This window comes from Streptopelia decaocto (genome assembly GCF_964273445.1).
Source record: "Streptopelia decaocto genome assembly, chromosome: 20".
NCBI classification, from domain to species: Eukaryota; Metazoa; Chordata; class Aves; order Columbiformes; family Columbidae; genus Streptopelia; species Streptopelia decaocto.
Window position 1 is genome coordinate 5,125,248 of NC_138675.1, and position 18,140 is coordinate 5,143,387.

The following is an 18,140-nucleotide window of genomic DNA, read 5'->3' on the forward strand; positions in this document are numbered from 1 at the left end:
ATTTTTTTTCTCTGCGGGGAGCCAAGCACCTTATTTTAATTAGTATGAAGGACTTCATTTGCAATGGAGCAAATCAAGGGTCGTAAAGAGGGTCAGCAGGGACGAAGTGAGTCCCGAGCACGTGAGAAGGGACATCAAAATACGATGGACTAAGGGATCGTGCAGTTGCTTGGGCCTTCTTTGGAAGCCAGGTTTCAGGACGGGTGGCAGTAAACTATCGGGGCCTTCAGTGAGAGGCAAGAGAAATTATTTATGGCTGCAAAATGCTGCTCTACAAAGTCTTGGATCTGGAAGGGGCTTCACACCCTGGTAGCTGCTCTGCCCAGGGGTCTCCTGTGGGCAGAGCAGGGTGGCAGCCCCGCTAGCCTAGCCAAGAGCTAAAATCTGCCTCAGCTAATTACTTGGCTGAGCAATTAGCAGGAGGCAGGACCTCCTGCCACGTGGAGGAGGGAGAAGGGGGCGCAGAGCGTGTGGGTTGCCGAAGCTGCCTGTTTTCAATGCAAAGAGCTGCGACGGTTGTGAACGCGGCTGCCCATCGCTCATTAGAGCTGCCTTCCAGCCAGGAAGGAGGAAGCGATTTTCCTGTGACAGGCAGGTGGCCAACGTGATAAATATTCCCGCTGCCTTGGGCTGCTGAGGCTTCCTCGCAGGAGCCTTTTTCTCCCGGCCATTAAAAGGGGAACGGCGCGGCTCCGCGGCGCTCGGCGCTGCCGTGCGGCTCTGCGGGGACACCGGGCTTGGAGATGGGTTTCCTCCCTCCCCCAGCAGTGCGCAAGTTACTGTAATAGGCCATTTATTATTATCACTTCGAATTTATATCATGATCGTGTCTTGAGGCCTCGGCAAAGATCAGGGCTGTGCTTCGCTGCCTGGTTTTCAGGCGCTTCTGATTTGTGGAGCCTGCGCCAGAGCTGTAGGTCTTTCCGGAGGGCTCTTTTGCTTTTGGCCAGCTTCGCCTGTTGTTGTGGCTGTTAGTACTGGCTGTTTGTGGGACAGCAGCTGAGTTTAAGTCCTGTTTTGCTGGGTGCTGTACAGCTCTGTAGCAAAAGCTCTCCCCTGAAACAGCCTTGGGAAGACAAGGGCATCTTGTTCGACGCAGCACAGCAGGAGCTGGGAGTTCGGCAGCACAATGTGGAGGGCTGGATCGATCCCAGTGCTGCGGGGATCGTGGGGTGATGTGTGTCAGTGAAAAATGTGTTACTTTGGCCCTTGGGGAACACAGACCACCTGAAAACAGAGCTGCACCCACCTCTGCCAGTGCCTGATTTCCATAATCCTAGTTTTGCGCAAGAGCTGCTCTTTTGGCCAGGATGGTTGTACCCTGGAGGCTGGTGTTATAGAATAACCACCTTAAAAAGGTGTAATAATGCGATAGGACAAAAGGAGGGGCCGGAGGAGGAGGGAAGTGGCTGGCAGAAAATGCCCCTTGAGTTTCAGGCGGTTCCTCTGGTCTTCCAGCGAGGGGAGGCTCCTCCTTTGGAGGCAGAGAGCTGTTTTCTGTCCCTCCTGGGAAGAATATCGATGAGGCAGCCGGAGCTGGGTCGATTCCCTGAGCTGCCTTCTGGGGATCTGGCGGCTGCTCAGTGACCTCATCTCGTCAAGGTTTCAGCAGCCCTGCTCTCCTCCTCCTCCCGCCGCCCTGCGCCGGCCTCGTCCTTTGGAAAAGGTGAAGGATGGAGTGTGCAGGAGGCTAAAATCCTTCTATCGATCCGTAGTCTGGAGAGCAATTAACACAAGCCTTGCAGTGCCGCTGCGTGACCCGAGCCCTCTCCGGCGCGCGCCGGGGAGAGTGGGAGCAAAACTGATTAAACCCATAGGAGTGTAAACCCTTCCTAGTGGGTTTGCTTTGTGCGCTGGCCTCCCTCTTGGCTCCTGGATTGTCTCCTGTGATGCCAGGAGAGAAAACTCTTGTCTCTCCCATTGCAGCCTGGGTTTGCAGAAGAGGTTTCTCTTATTGGGTTGCTCTCCCTGACCCTTTCAGCCTTTGGTTTCTCCTCCGAAGCAGCTGGACATCAGGAGGAGGGAAGGAAATTATAAATGGATTGCGGGCACGGGTGGTGAGGGCTTTTATGTGGACACCTGTCTACAAGACACTGGCTTGGGACGATGGATTCTTTTCAGTCCCTCCACGCTGGGCCCCATCTGGTGAAATGCTCCGTAATCCATTACCAGCCTCTTGGCCCATCATTTATCATAGAGCAAGACAGAGGAGGCTTGGCAGGGAATAGACGCTGCCCTTTATGCATCCTCGCAGTCCAGCAGGACCCAGTGACATGTCATTATTATAATAGAAGGTGCGTCCCTTCCAGCCACTTGGCATCTATTTGTTATCATTCCCCAAACTGCCAGAGCAGCAGTGAGGGGGTGCGGCCGCGCAGGGATGGAGCAGACGGTGCTGTATCTTCCCGAGGAGGGATGGGAGGAAGGACGCGAGCTCTTCTGCTCCAGAGACTTTAAAATCACATAGGCCAGTGCCTGGGTGTGGTGCGCCGAGGGGTGGTGATGCACTGCGGGACCGCTGTGATCAGCTGCTCCGTCCTGCAGGAGTCCTGCCTGGGGCTGTTTGTGCATCTGGTGACTTCAGACAGGGGACAGGGCTGAGCTGGGTGCAGGAGGGCAGGGGGACACCTGAACATCAACCCGGGCTCCAGGAGTGCTGAGTACGCAGAATGGTAACTGTCTTTGTTGCTCCGAGGACTGAGCATGTCCACAGTCACCGTGAGATTTTGGGCTTTTCTGCAGAGAACAGGGGTGTTTTGCCACTAACGTCAGTGGAAATAGGTTTCCACCCTCTAGCTTTTAAGTTCTGTGACACAGAAATTGCTAATAGGCCAGAACCCAAAGTATTGGTATTTACCTTTTCCCCTCCCAAGAATATTTCCACCAGTCAAGCCTCCTTTCCCTGGTGTAAATGGGAAAACAAACTCTCAGAGATAAATATTTTGGCCGTATTGTATTTCTCTCTGTGTGGGCACATGGAAAATATTTCTTGTTCCCATAGTGTGGGGCCCGTCTTGCCCTCGCTCTTGGACCCAGCAGGTTTACTGTGTGCGTCTCGACCTCTCCCATCCTTTCTTCTGGGGGCACGAAGAGACAAAGGGAAGGAAAACCACAAGAGGAGAAAGGCTTTGGTAGGAGCAGCAGTTCCCAGCCCAGCTCGGGGCGACGTGCAGCCCTGCAGCCCATCCAGGCTCGGTGAGCTCCCAGCATTGCAGACCCGTGTGCTGGAGAGGGGCTGTAGCGAAGCCCAGCGCTTTTCCCTGTACCCCTGCCAGCTGTGAACGCAACATCTGGGCTGAATCTCTGCCCACGCTGGTGGGGACCTGGCGAGTGTGACCGGGGGGACGGATCAGCCTGAGGTTAAAGCCGAGGATGGGGCTGGCTGGTGAGTGCAGAATTCATTCCCAAGCGCTGTGTTGCTGCAATTCAATCCTTGGCTGGCTTTTGGAATAAGGAAGTGCCTAATTTTAAAGCAGTTGGCTGTTACGGGCAGATCCCCTCGGAGATGCTCGCTCTGGCTGCAGATGGAGGTGTCTCGCCTCAGCATTGACTGTGCCTGGAATAATTGAGCTCAGTTTCACTTCTCCTATTTACCAAGCTCCAGCCGCGCATCCAAAAAGGAGAAAGAGCGTTACCCCCCACCCCAAGGAAGCAAAACCCTGCCCTCAAATGGCAAAAAAGGAAAAAAAAGCCCTCAGCCATTTGAAGCGTTTTGTGAATTTTAACATAGGCAGCTGTGAGTTTGTCTCCTGGAAAATGGAATGCGGTAGAAATGAGAATGAGGGCTCGTGTCCATCTGTCTGTCTGGTAGCTGGGGGTGGCGAGGGGAAGGGAAGCGCTCGGCGGCTCTTTGGCAACGGGCTCGGCTTCCCGCGCCGGCGGGCGCCCGGCTCGCCAGAGCTGCTCGTTTGCACCGTTACCGGCCGCACAAAAGTATTTGAAGCTTTATGGGGGGCCAGGAGCCCCCCAGGCTCAGCACATCGGGGCCGGGCAGAGCCGTCCCGGAGCAGCGAGCAAACCTGGAGCGGAGAGGGACCGTCACTGCACCCAGGAGCCATTGGTAGAGACCAAGGGTGTGAAGGGTCTGGTGGGTGCCCATGGACTCTTCTCCTTTTGGGAGCCAATGGCTGGTCCTCTCTGCACAAGAGGTTGGTCCATGTGTTCTTGCTGCAGGAGATGCACGTGGAGGAGATGTACATTGAGGAGGTGCACGTGGAGGAGGGGCACATGGAGATGCATGTTGAGGAGGTGCATGTTGAGGAGGTGAACATGGGGGTGCACGTTGAGGAGGTGAACATGGAGATGCACGTTGAGGAAGTGAACATTGAGGAGGTGCACGTTGAGGAGGTGAACATGGGGGTGCACGTTGAGGAGGTGAACATGGAGATGCGCGTTGAGGAGGTGAACATGGGGGTGCACGTTGAGGAGGGGCACATGGAGATGCCCGGGGACGTGCCGGTGCTGCCAGGGTGGGCTGCAGCCAGCGCCAGCGGTGGAGCAGCCGCAGGATCCATGCGGAGGGTGGGAAGCGGGAAGCTGGAGCGGAAACATGGTGGAAATGATTACGCAGCGTCTGAGCGCTGCTCGTGCAGACCGCTGTTGTTCTAAAAGCATCCTATTGGCATGATAACTTCCTCTGTCAGTCCCGTCCTTTTCCTGTTAGTTTGGGCTGTGCCAGTGGCTTTCCCAGTCAACTCAACGTGCAGCTTTGCTGTTGACTGTGTCTGCGCCTTTGCCCCTGACCTGGCGTGTTCCCCCAGGTTCTTTGGGCTCGTGCCCCCACCGTCGTTCTGCTGCGTCCCACGGTACCTGTCGGTGCTGGCAGGGGCGCTCCCGGCCTGCTGCGGGCAGGAGAAAAGGAGTCGCAGCAAGAGGTGACATCCAGGTGTGGATCAGGCAGAAACCTTAAGCCTACGGAACAGACAGTTCTGTCATGGTAGACCCCTGGGGGAAATACTTTCTTTCATAACTGTTTATACCCCTCATACACTCCTCTACGCGCTATAATCACGGATGTTCACATCCCTATGGTCTCTTGGTCTCAGTGACATCCTGCAGCAGGAGTTCCACAGGTTTACAATCCCTTTCTTTTCCAAACTGGTGTTTTCTGGAACCAGGTTTCTTCATTTCTTGTTCCTGTATGTTTCCTTGCTCACTATGCTCAGTACAGGTCACCTGGCTGGCGTTTCTCTTGCCGTTTCTTATTCTGGGTGTCTCTCCTCCCGTCCGGTTTTCTCTGCTGTCAGGCACCAGCAACGCTGGGGGCCCTTTTGGATCCCATCACCTCCGTCTCCCTGACAGGGCTGGGACCTGAACCACTGTTGCGTTTCGGAGAATTGACACATTGGCTCTAACCTGAGCCGTGCTGTCCCGAGGCTGGCGGGCGGGGGTCACCCGTCACCCGGAGCGCTGCCCGGCCCCGCGGCTGTGCCGGGCAGCCCCATCCCATGGATATTTGGACTGAAAATGAATACTTTACAAGAGAAGACGTCCTCCGTTGGCTCAGGCTGCGGCGGGGCGCTGGGCCACCGCGAGAGCTGCCGGAGCCCGTTGTCATTCGGAGCACGTAGCCGGGAGAAGGGTTGGGGGAAGAAACCCACAGGGCAGGCAGAGTTTTCCGCTTTGCGGTGCGTGCGCAGAAACACTCCTTCAGGGGTTTTAGGGGTTTTTTGTATTTTCTCTCCCCTCCCCCCCATTTCTTCCCCTCAGCTGAAGAACATTAAACACATGAAATGCATTAACTGGGATTTTTCCTTTCCCCTGCCCCCCTTCCTAAGCTGGAGACCTCCAGGAGGAAGAGGCCTATGAATTGACCCTGCCCAGTGCTTTAATTGACAGGTCATTAAAGATGAATGTGTGGCTAGAGAAAAATATTCCGATTGCAGGCGAGTTGTTGTCCGTGTGGGATTTTAATGATTTATGTTTGTTTCTCGTCCCCGCCCGCTGCAGGCACCATGGGAGGTCTGTTTCTGGACGGCGAGGAGAGCCCGGCGCTGGAGGACATCAGCAAGTGGACGGTGGAGGACGTCTGCAGCTTCGTGTCCAGCCTGGCCGGCTGCACCGAGTACACTCAGGTGAATCTGCTCACGGCCTCGAGAACATCACGGGAGGGTCGTTCTCCCCGCAAGCCCATTTTCTCCCTCCCGTCCGTGCCTGTTTTATTGCACTGTCCCTCCTGGCAGCTCTGTCTCAGAGCCCTGCAGGGCATGAAGATTTTATTTATTTATATTTTCTTTTTTTGTTCTGATGAATTGCTCAATAGTTACTTGCTGCCAGTGAACACCCCGAGAAGGTGTGTGCGGGGCTTTGCAGATGGGGAGCGATAAGGCAAGAATCTGATGGGAGCAGGGGCAAGGTTACGAGTGAGCGCCCGAGTTGGGGATGTTTAGCGGCTCTTGGCGTCACGTCTCACTGTCCAGCTCCCGGTTTTGGAGCTGTCGTGTTTTTGCATCCCTCCAGAGGGGATGGGGAAGCGGAAACCTGGAATTACCCCACACCCCCCTCTTCTTGCTCAGGTGACGGGATAATGTGCTTTCAATCTAAAATCTGTCCTTCCTTGCCACTTAACCGTGATGTTAATCCCACCACAACACGCTTTGTTAAAACCACCTGTAAAACCCGTGCTGCTTTGGAGCAAACTGCTGTGCATGCGAGAGGCAGCGTTGAGGAAAGTGAATGCTTGTGACGGGGATGAGGAGCAGGTGACATTCCCCAAGAGGAACGGCTCAGATTTGGGTGGCGCCTGGGGCTGGATCGGGGTGACCATGTGTGCACAGAAGGGTCCGTTTCTGATTATGGAGAGAGGGAGGGAAAGGAAACTGGTTCAAAAAAGATGGTGGATGGATGGATGTTGATGGGAGAAGCATCAGGTCTGAGCTGTAGAGCTGGGTTTAGTGAGGATGGTCAGGGGCTCAGGGGTACGTGTGTGAGCCGCAGCGCGTGTTGCACAGGGCTCCAGCAAAAGGCTCTGAACCCAAAATACATTGCAGTTTGCATTCCTGCGCTGGGGAATGAAAATCAGAGCTGCCTGGAAGCTCCTGAGTGAGACCGGTAGGAAACGCGCAGAAATCTTTAACACCTTGCAGAAGGATCATCCGTTCACACCGTCTGTGCCAGCTCCCGGCGTAAAGAGATCAATAGCTCGCTGAGACAGAGCTTCAGCAATCGGTGCATTGCAAACACAGTGTTCTACGGTAACGGGAGCCGCTGCAGACAGCCCCTCGTCGTGGCTTTGCTGGGCTGCGTTACGCGGGGAGCACGTGGCTTAGGGGGTTTTATGCACTACGGTTACACGCATAACAGGTTTTTCACTGTGAAAGTGCCAGCGCTGAAGGGCGACCCCGCTCCGTCCTCCGAGCCGCGCGCTGCGCTCCCCAAACCCGCGGCCGCCGGGTCTGGCGCCGGGTTTGGTGGGATGCTGCGTTCAATGTGCTTCAACCAACGAGAAAACTTGAGCAAAACAAGAGTCGCCATTCCTGCCTTCAGCCCGTGACAATATTCAGCTTTGTCTCTGCTGCGGGTGGAGACCCGGGGGATGCTTTTTGCAATTTAAGGCTTTTTGCGAGGGTTTTAGCGCCGAGCAAAGGGAGGCGTCTGGCTCCCAGCCACGTTGGCTTCAGAGGAAGGAAAAGAGATGGGTATGGTAGTTTTGCCAGGTCAAAGAGCAGAAACACGCTGCACATGAGCAGCTTTGCTGGTGGAGCCCGGCAATAGAGAACAGTTGCAGAGCTCAGCTGCCGTGGCTCCAGCAGCCGGGGAGGGACGGCTCCGGGCCACCCAGAACGCAGCTGTGGCAGTGAAACCGCCTCCTCGCCGTGGTGTTCAGTGATAACGATGCTGTGCGGGAGCCGATGTACAGAGAGGCAGCATCAGGCCCCACAGCCCGTTCATTTGGGCGAGAATCCAGTATGAGCTGGGCTGTTAAAGCAAAAAAGGGAGGTTTGGTTTAGTAAGCAAACCCGGGAGCTGAGTGACATCCCCGGGACCTGAGTGACATCCCCGGGACCCGCCAGCTGAATTACCAAACGATGGCACTTTACTCTTGACGTATTGAGCCTGGACATCCAGAATAAACACCCAGGGGAGGCTGGTGCGAGCGCAGCCCTGCTCGGGGTATGAAGAATGGAGCAATAAGGCGACGTATCCAGACCTTAACCTTTGTAACACGGTACATATTAGGTGGAAAGCTCTTGCGTGACCCTGTCATTTGAAATAGATAGAGGCAAAACAAAGTAATTTTTTGTGTCCTTAAGAATGTGTTAAAACAGCACAGTTTCGCGTGGCTGGGTGTATTAGAACGCGTTCGTATCAGAGTGATATAAGATGATATAATAGTCTTACATATGGCCCTGCTGTTGTTTTGGAGATCACTGGGTTCTGCTTCACCCAACTAAGTGAAAGGGGTAAGAGACTCTGGGCTGTTAATGGAACTGTTGAATGGCGTTTAATGGCCCGTTTGGCACCGCAATGTGGGTTGGTCCAGGGCGCTAAACGTGTTGGGGAGAAGGGATGCAGCTCCAGCTGCTGCCGTGTTCTCGGAAGGGTTGTGATGAACGACAGGCGGAGGAGGAAGACAAAGGTGTAAAAGGTGCGTTGCACATGAATCCATATACCGTGCAGGTTGCTCCACAGACCTGTGTGTGTGTTTGGCCTGGAGACTGTGTGGGGAATGAGCAGCTTTGGGAAGGAAACGCATGAACGAGCCAGCTGCTCCTTCTTGTTGCCCCACTGAAGACTGAAATGCTTTTGAAGGCTGCTTGGGGCAGCTTCTTCCAAACGTTCACACAAGTGTGAGCGACCTGGGATTTGCCACAATGTCGATTCTTTTCTTGTGTGTTTTCTGCCCTTTTTGGAGCTGGGACAGGGCCCTGGGCACCTCAGTCTCCTTTCTCACATCTGTTCTCATCACGGTGCATTTACATCAGCTGTTTTGGTTGCTCACGTGGGGACATTCCCCAGAGAAAAAAAATCCCCATCCCAGCGTTTAAAAGAAAAGGATTTATCCAAACTGCCCCAGCCAGCCTAATTCACATTCCCACGTCTCCTTTTTGCGTGTTGGCTCCCAGCTGTGGATACAGGATTGTATAAACCTCCCGTGTTTTAGTATTAATTTCTACTTTATTGTTAATAAGCGGTTTGACCCTTTCTGCGGCGCCTCCCGCGCAGCAGCAGGAGCAGCCGGTCGGATGGCGGCTGGTGTCACAGTATCACAGTATGTTTGGGATTGGAAGGGACCTCAAAAGATCATCCAGTCCAATCCCCCCATGGAGCAGGAACGTCCTGACCTCCCGTGTCTGTCCCGCAGGTTTTCCGCGAGCAGGCGATCGACGGCGAGACGCTGCCGCTCCTGACCGAGGAGCACTTGCTGAACAACATGGGGCTGAAGCTGGGGCCCGCGCTCAAGATCAGGTCACAGGTAGGAACGGTTCCTACGCGGCACCAAGCGGCGCCGTTTGACGTTGTCCCTGGCTGGAATAAGGCTGTTGAGAGATGTGGTTTATTGAATTATTAAGCAATAATTGTTTATTTATTGGTAATACTGGTTGCAAGAAAGCTTGATCTGTTCTCCAAAATGTTCTATATCCTCATCTGGAGCCGGTCACAGAACAAACCAGCTGAACCTAAAAATCACCATCCCAAAGCACTTAGAGAGCAGGGTAAAGCCACCTCAGGAACCAGTTGCACCTTTTTTCTAGACTGGATCCAAGTCCTCTTGCTGCTCGTTCTCCTCACCAGCTCCCGGCCGTTCTTTGTAGCGAGGCTTGAAGCACAAATGCATTTAATGCATCTCAGCATCATCTGTTGATGACTTTCCCCCCCCAGCGAGTAACGGACCAGCTCTTTCCCTTCTCCGCTGTGCCGCTAATGGCCCTTGGTGCCGTTTCTCTGTCGCTGGTCACAGCTCCCTGGTTTGTTGATGGGCTGCTCTTGTGCTGGTCACTGGGATTTTGATACACTGGAAGTAGAAATCCTATTTGCCTCTGTTGATTTATCCAAGTTCCCTCTTTTAGGGGACTCTGTCTTTTTTTTAGGGGACTCTGCTTTGCTGTTGTGCCCGTATAGAAATGTTTAATGTTTCTCCATCTCAAAATAGCTTCTCTTTGTCCCCTTTTGTGACTTGGCTCCCCAGTCCCTGCTTATTTGTCTTCCTCAAATTGCTTTGCTGCTCTGCCCTCCCGAGCCGGTGGTCACGGTGACTCCCGTTCAGCTGCCTCCACCTCCCGTCAGTTGGACCCCGATCTCAGAACATCTTCATTAGTTTCTTTTTCTTTTTTTCCATTTAATAATCAGAAAATAGTTTCTGACACGTGTCAAGAACAGGCTGTTCTGTTCCATTCCCTGAGGGATTATGTCACACAAATAGCTATGACATGGGTTGCACAGACAGTCACTATTCTGACATGTATGTATTTATATCTATATATAGATATATATGCATTTATTTATAGATATAAAGCACCTATCGTGGTATTGCTAAACATTCTTTGGAACCACAAACTATGCATTTGTTACATTATGTTAAAACAATAAGAGCAGCTTTACTGCTTTCCCTCCAGCCCTCGCTGTTTATGAGGGGTCTAATAAAAAGGTTCTGTGGGCAAGTGGTCCCTGTGGGTCAATTCACTAGGAAATAAAACTCTCATGTTTCTTAGGGAACACCAAATAGCTCACAGACATTCTTAGATCGGATTTGATATTGGGGGGGGATTATGAGATATGGGCTGAAACTAAAAAAAAACCCTGCTTCGATTTAATCAATAGTGTTTAAAGCTCTATAATAAGGCCGGGTTGTGGGGCGCGGAGTCGCGATGTTGCTGAATAATGGCGCGGTTGTCTGGTTGGAACACGGGCCCGTGTTTTTGTTCAAGCGCAAATGCGAAGCAGCTGCGGAGGTGCTGGGGAGCCGTGGGGCCTTTGGCCCTCGCCGGGAGGCGAACGGGCTGCAGTTCTGGTGGGCGCCGCAGCGGCCGCGGCTGCGGGGGCTGGTTTCCTGAGCAGTTCACAGCAGCCGGGCTGTAAGTGGATAGATTGTTATTGAGCTGCAATCCAGCACATCTTCATCTTGAGATGGAGCGAGGGCAGAGCTTGCAGCTCCAGCTGCAAATAAAACAGAGCTGGGATGCGCTGCTGTGAACAGAGCGTCCCTTAGGTAAAGGAAGAGAGGGGGAACCTGCCCTGGTAAGTCACCAAGGGGGTGGTGTAGGTTTTTTTGGTGGATTTGGAATGGTGGCTCTTAATTCCAAGGTTGTACCTTAGCTCTGAACCAGTTCATCGCGTGCTGGAGCAACACTCTTGGTCAAGAGACCAGTTTCTGGCATAGCGTTACTTCACAGAATCACAGAACGTCAGGGATTTCTCTGAGAGGCTGCAGATGATGAGATCTGGACATTAACACCTCGTGAATACATTTAACTTTCCATTTAGCTATAGCTTTATTCAGCATGACTGTAGATAAGGGGAGCAGCAAACAATCATTGAAGCTTAAAACATGTTTAAAGTACCAAGGCTTCATATTTGTTCTGAAACTTTTATTTTTAGGGAATCCTGTTTAATTGTACTCTGGGCTGGCTGCATGAAAATGCGTTTTCTGAAGACTCTGCACACTCTCATCCTTTTTTTTTTGCCCCGTCTTTATTTCATTTAATTTCCTTTATTTCAACAGGTTGCCAAGCGGGTGGGCCGGGTGCTGTACATGGCGGGGTTCCCCATGGCGTTCCCGCTGCAGCCGCCCGGGCTGCGGCCCCCGGAGCGGGAGGTGCCGGCGGCCGAGCTGCGCCCGGCGTCCACGGGCAGCGTGGCCTCCCCGTTCGGCGGCCTCCCCCCCGCCAGCCGCGTGTCGCCCAAGCAGGAGAACGGGAACCCCTCCATCATCGCCGGCATCGGCGACGCCGCCAAACCGCCCTCGTAACCGCCGGACGGCTCGCGGGCGCCTCTGGACTGAGCTTGGGCGGAACGGGCGGGAGGGAACGCGGTTGAGAGGGCGGAGGAGCCTCCCCGGGCAGCGCAGCGAGGAAGGGAGGGGTTTGTATTTTACTTCTGGATGCATTTGTTTCTTATTTTAAAAAAAACTATAAAGGGAAGGAAAGAAAACTATCCAAAGATGTACTGAGACAGCGCAAGCGAAGAGAAAGACGATTCATTCTGGAGGGTGGCAGCAACATCCCTGTTCCCTTGCGCGCCCCGTCGCGCTCACCGAGCTGCAGAGCCGTGGATGGCAGAAAACGCTTTGCTGTGAGAAACACGGATTTCAGGAACTTCTGGGTGCGACTGTGAGCAAGGAAGGGGAACGGGCACCGCTCCTCCAATGGTACTGAGCACCCGAGCAAAAAACCATCAGAAACGCAACCAACCACCTTCCCAAGTATCTTATCTCCTCCTCCCTGGAAACTGTTCTCAGTTCCTCAGTCAGGTGTCGTCTATGCATCTCTAGCAACTTTGAAAACAATACCAAAGACAGACAAAAAAAAAAAGGATTAAAAAAAAGGCAAGTTCGGGTCCATGTTTACGTGGTGTGGATGGTACGCGGGGCGGAGGCGGCTCCGCGCTGTCCCGCACGCGGGACGGACTCTGCCCCGCTCCGGCCCTGCAGCGTCTGCTTTATTTTCATTATTTTGTTTTAAAGAGAAGGAGGAAGGAGCGTGTGCGTGGGCAGGATAAGGGGCACAGGCCCCCTCCCTCCTTCCCGTGTACAACAGACTCATTTCTACATTTAGGGTGTTTTTTAATTCGTTTTGGTTGTTGTCGGTAGGGCTGGTTTTGCTCTTTCCAGCCTTGGTACAGAGGTGGATGTAGTTGCACATTCTGGGCTGCGGACGAGCCGGCTCCTGCGCGTTCCCCGAGCGCGGGAAGGGATGTGGGGGGTTCAGCCTACAGACTATGGGTAGAGTTTTTACTACTGTGAACGATGGTGACTCCTGGGGTGACCTCCTGTGACTTGTACAGTTGTGAACAACAATCACATGTGGTACTTTTCTCTCTCTCTCCCCCCACCCGTTTTTTTTGTTTAATGTTGCACGTGCTACCGTTTTTCTTACAAAAATAGCTTGGTGGTACATTAGCTTCTTTATATTGTAAAAAAACAAAGGAAAAAAAAAAAAAGAAAAAAAGTCATTATCCATCACATCACAATAAAAATGCTTTCCAGCAATCGATTTAAATAAAAAAGAAAAACACTTAATTTACAAACGGTCCCTGGTGTCCTGAGCTCCTTGCGCGTGGTTTTACCCCAGAAGTCTCTTCTCCTTCCCCGGGTGTGGACGGGACCATCGGCCTCACCCCGGGGGGCTCTGGGAGCATCGCAGCTGCTGCTTTTCTGGCCCAAAAGCAGAGGGACCCTCGCCCAGCTGGGGTGGAGCAGGGAGGAAAAGCAGCTCCGTGCTCTTTGGGATAAAAGGTAAGTGAAGACGGGCCTTAAAATTCTCCTATTGGAGCCACATCCCTTGTGTAAGTGCCTGAAGACAATGAAGCAACAGGTGCTTTGTCCCACTCAGCGTGGGCTACAAATGATTATCATATAAATATTATATATAATATATTAATATAATATATTAAATATATAAAATCTATATTAATATATTAACTATTATATGTAATATATATTAATATATTAATATGTATTAAATATTATATATAAGATATATTAACAGAATATCTCTTATATATGCATATATATATCACTTATATAATACAATATATAACATATAGTACATGATACATAATCTATGATATATAATATGCAATATATAAGAGAATAAGATAATAATTGCACATCAATACATATGTGTATATATGATCATTTATAATCATTTATATATAATATGCACATCTATGTATATCTATGTATTTATATATTATATATTTGTATATAAATATAAATGATTATAAATGATAAATAATAAAAATAATGATAATGTTTAATAATAAACCCCAAATCACTGATTTCTGAGGTTAGTCCCTCCTCCTGGTAGGACAGAGGGCACCTGGGTGCACGTCTTGGAACCTACGGCAGCTGCAGAAAGAAAATCCAGAAGGGAAAAAGAAACTCTATCCCTATTCCTGCCACTAAGCTCCAAAAAGACCAACTCTGAGTGAAGCGAACGCCCCACAATGCTGCACTCCAGCGCTAATTACCTGATCGGTAATGAACAATGGCTGGAAACAGGACAGGAGGAGCACAATGAATTCCCTCTGTACACGCGCCTGGGTGTCATCACTTAGAGGTAGGTGAGCGGAGCCCCGGCCGGGCTGCAGCACATCCGTTTGGGTTTCTATCTGCTGAGCTGTGCTGCTGCTGACTCCCTGAAAACACTTTAAAATAAAATCAAAGGGGAAGAGGTGGGTTTTAGCAGCAGCATCTTGTGCTGGTGTGAGGACCTGTCACTGCGTGGAAGAAATGCGCCAAAAAATTGGGTGAGAGTTGTTCTAGCGTGATTTGGGGACAGGAGATGCGAAAGGGCAGCGGGAGGCCCTCCCGTTGAGTCTCAAGGTTCAGAATGGACTCCCTTGCTTTCTAAACTCCTTCCCAGAGAGGAGCCTTGGTGCAGCTGGATCCAAACTTAGCCCCAGACCTGGTCAGTGGTTTATGTCTAAGAGCATCTGTCACACCTGAAACTGAACCCTGTGCTGTTGAAAGCAGTAGATTTTAATGAGGGCTTTTTATTACCTGTGCTGAGCACTTTTACTGGCTTTGATGAGAACACAATTTTACCGTTATAAAAAACCACGTAACTGGTAGAAAAAGCTTAGAAAGTCCAAGTAGCGCCTCTGCTGCGTCACTGAGAAAGTCCTTGGTGGCACCTGGGGTGGCTCCCGTCCCCGTGCCCCCCCAGCTCTTACCAGCTCCGTCCAGGATGAGCCCGGAGGGCGCTCAGTCATCGTCGGAGAAAGCCAAGTCCTCCACAACATCCTCTTCTCCTTGGGCGAGCTGCTGGAGGTCGGAGCGCGACATCCCGCGAGGGCGGCTCCGCTGCTTCCCCTGGGGAGCCCGGGCGGCGTCCTCGCCTTCCTCTGCGGGTGGAAAGAGCGAGAGGTGTAAATCCCGCTTTACCGGGAGCGAGAGTGAGGCGAGTCGAGACAGCTCCTTGCTAATTAATCCCAGACGCTCATTAATTGATTGGCGCCGCTGCAGCTCCCAGATAGCGGCAGGAGAGCGCTCGGTGCAGCGCTGGCTCTGAAGCACTCGGAGATAGGAGAGAATGAACTAACTGTGGTGCCTGAGGCAGAAATGCAAAATAATATTAAAAAATAAGAACTGGGGGCAGGGGACAGGCAGAACCTCCAAATTTTTGGCCTCCCAGCTCAGGTCGGTCTTCCAGAGCGCTGACAGAAAGGAGCTGTCACAGGTAACCACAGGGCTCCCAAACACAAAACCAGCCCAACTCCCTCCTTTTGAAATGGTATTTTAATGGGGAGCACAAGTCAGAACTGGTTTCTAGGGGCTGTGCGCATCCCCATTCCCAGTGCCCTTCCCTCTCATTCCGCAAGTGTGGCTTGAGTTTCCTACACCTTGTTTCCAAAGGGGGCCCTGCAGCCCGTCTTTCTTGGGCTCTACCAGCAAAGCACCTGCTCAGCACCAATTCCCACCTCCGGTTTTGTGCCCACAACCCCTCAGGACACAGCAGCCCCTGCTCAGCAACCCCCGGATCAGCTGCCCCATCAGCCGCGCTGGCCGCTCAGCGCAGTTCACATCTTTCCAACCCGCGCTGGTGACACCAGAACCCCGGGACCACGGAGCTCCCGCTGCCCCAGAAACCACCGAAAGGTGCTTCTCCCCCAGCTTGTCTGAGCACTGCGGCAGGCACAGAGGGAAAACGCTCCCTCTTTACCCTTTACAGCATTGTCAGAACACGCATCAAACACCCGTCTCTTCTCGGCGCCGAGGTTCGGGCGTGCGTGCCAAGCCGACGCCATCTGCCACACTAAATCCGTCAAATTTTGCTCTCACTTGGACTCCTTCCCCCTTCCTGTTCTCCCCGCTCCCCAAACTAGTAAAGAAAACCTGCACACAGGAGCTTTTGTGGCTGCTCCCCACAACCAAACATCACACCCGGTGGCATGTGGAGCTGCGGAGCCTTTTAATACAGGGACTAAGCAAGCGGCTCACAAAACCCAGCAAAGCAACGCCAGGGCAGCCGGCGCTCCTGGCAGGCCCCGCTTCCGCCTGCTCCCGCTGCAGCGGGACTTGGCAGACACGGCAAAACCGAGCTGGGAGAAGCTGCTGAGAAGCAGCTACTAAAGGGTTACGCTGCGCGGCACCTCGCACCCCAGGCGCGGCTCGAAGAGCGAAGCGCACCCCGCGCCTCTGTAACCTGCGGAGAGCCCGCGAGTGAGGCTTCTGTACCGGGTTTTGTGGGGTGGGCTGCGCTTGAAGAGTTTGTTTGAGCCTCTCTGCAGGAGGCCCCTGAAAAGAGATGAAAGGGACTGGTGGCTTGTTAGAGCAAGGCCGGCAAAGGCCTTAACCCTTTCGCTCTCAATATAAACGCAGAACTACCAGGTCTCCCTCTCCACAGCGTGTGTATAAGTCCCTGCAGCTCGGGACAGCAGCACAGCAAGAAAATAAGAGATGGTTCCTTTGTAAGGGAGCCCCCAAAATGCAAAGAGGCCCCAGTTCCCAGAGCTGGCAATAACCCCCAACTGCACTACTCACCATCGGAGTCACCGTCTTCTTCCAATTCTTCCTCATCCTCCTCGATTTCATACTTCCCTTCTTCTTCATCATCATCCTCGCCGTAGTCCTCGCTGCTTGCTTCTGAGCTGTCGTCTGATGCCCGCTTGGCTTTGGCTTTACCTGCAAGTGTTTTTACTATGTGAATGGAAACAATAAAGAGCAGCACACATCTGCAGGCAGTATATATATTTATATATATACATATATTTATATACACATAACAGGGTAAAGTACCACCATCACTACACCCATCCTCAGGAGTACAGTCACACACACACACAATGGGAAATTTGCTTTTTGTTCTCCAAAACCCACATCCCCTGGCGCAGAAGGATGTGTTTGATTTCGGAAGCACCTGGAATGCCAGGACACGGTCAGACAAATCACCTCGGAAGCCCACAGGAGGGTTTTACCGCCAAAGCCAGGATTTGCTGCTACCCGGTATTTACGGAGCAACCACCAGCACCCAAACATCCGTCATGAAGCTGCCTGGGCTGCTCAGAGAGGCGGACGGACAGAAATGGGCCTGCTCAACAGGCGTGAGAAAGGAGAAGGAATAAATCACAAAGCTGAGACCACAGAATGGCTACTTGCACTGAGAAATTCTGCATCCACCTCCGCCCCTCCCTGGTTGTGTAACCGAAAACAGGGGTAGACTCTCTGGTTCAGGGCATCCTTGTAGACCTCTGTTGTCACAAAGGAAAGGTCTAGGAGCAGAAAGTGCTGCAAATTCCCTCTGAGGATGGTCCCAGGGAGCCAGGGGGGAATATGAAGAGCCTCCAGGTGCTTGGGCTCTGGGGAAATCACCGTCTCAGCCCCTGGAAATGGACTTTTACTCATGTTGAGTTGACTGGTTGCTCCAGACAGCGTGAGTCACCAGGCACCGCAATGGCAGAACGCGAACTGGAGCCCTGGGGTCACTCCTGTGCACTATGACACAGGCAGCGGCCCACGAGGAATGTCCCGTGTCAGCAAGACTCCAGCAGACAGAGCTCGGGGTGCTCCGGTAACCCTGCTCCTCCTCCTCCTCCTCCCGCTGCCCGCGGACCCTCCAGCTCACAGCCCCACAGCAGCAATTCTGCCGCTGAGAAGGGGTCGGGATCATTCTGCTAGGAAATGAAAATGTCTGACCTCCCCTTCCACACCCCCGGCCCCCACCGGTCTGGCATTAAATTGATGTAATATAATTATGCCAGGGATAAATGAAGAAACCTGTTCAAGTTCATTAGAGGCACAGCAACACCTAATGCGGACAGATCACTCATTACGGCCGGGCCCGGGGAGACGCGGCAGCCGCGCTCCCTTCTCGCCGTTAATTGCCTCGCGACGAGGCAGCCCAGCGCCTCTTCCTCAGCCATTAATAATTTCCCGGAGCAGCCGCTTTTCCTCCCGGAGATCTGTCAGCTGGTAAATGAGAGGAACGCAGGAACCTGCCCATCCCCACCAGTGACACAAGACTGATCAAATCCACCCT

At 52.6% G+C, this 18,140-nt stretch overlaps 2 protein-coding genes across 8 annotated transcripts in view; one reads left to right on the forward strand and one right to left on the reverse strand.

Annotated features, from left to right (window-relative positions):
• Positions 1-13,525, forward strand: part of SAMD11 (sterile alpha motif domain containing 11) — a 97,625-nt gene extending 84,100 nt beyond the window's left edge. For all 7 annotated transcript variants that reach the window (XM_082070029.1, XM_082070031.1, XM_082070030.1 and 4 more), the window contains 3 exons: positions 5,950-6,074; positions 9,305-9,415; positions 11,663-13,525. In XM_082070029.1, the coding sequence (XP_081926155.1) occupies positions 5,950-6,074; positions 9,305-9,415; positions 11,663-11,908 (482 nt within the window). In that variant the 3' untranslated portion in view covers positions 11,909-13,525. The remainder of the gene's footprint in view (positions 1-5,949; positions 6,075-9,304; positions 9,416-11,662) is intronic.
• Positions 13,526-14,620: 1,095 nt separating this feature from the next.
• The window catches only part of NOC2L (NOC2 like nucleolar associated transcriptional repressor), a 36,562-nt gene continuing 33,042 nt past the window's right edge, over positions 14,621-18,140 (reverse strand). The window contains exons 18-19 of the mRNA XM_082069981.1: positions 16,646-16,786; positions 14,621-15,006 (exon numbers count right to left, since the gene is read on the reverse strand). Of these exons, the coding sequence (XP_081926107.1) occupies positions 14,867-15,006; positions 16,646-16,786 (281 nt within the window). The 3' untranslated portion in view covers positions 14,621-14,866. The remainder of the gene's footprint in view (positions 15,007-16,645; positions 16,787-18,140) is intronic.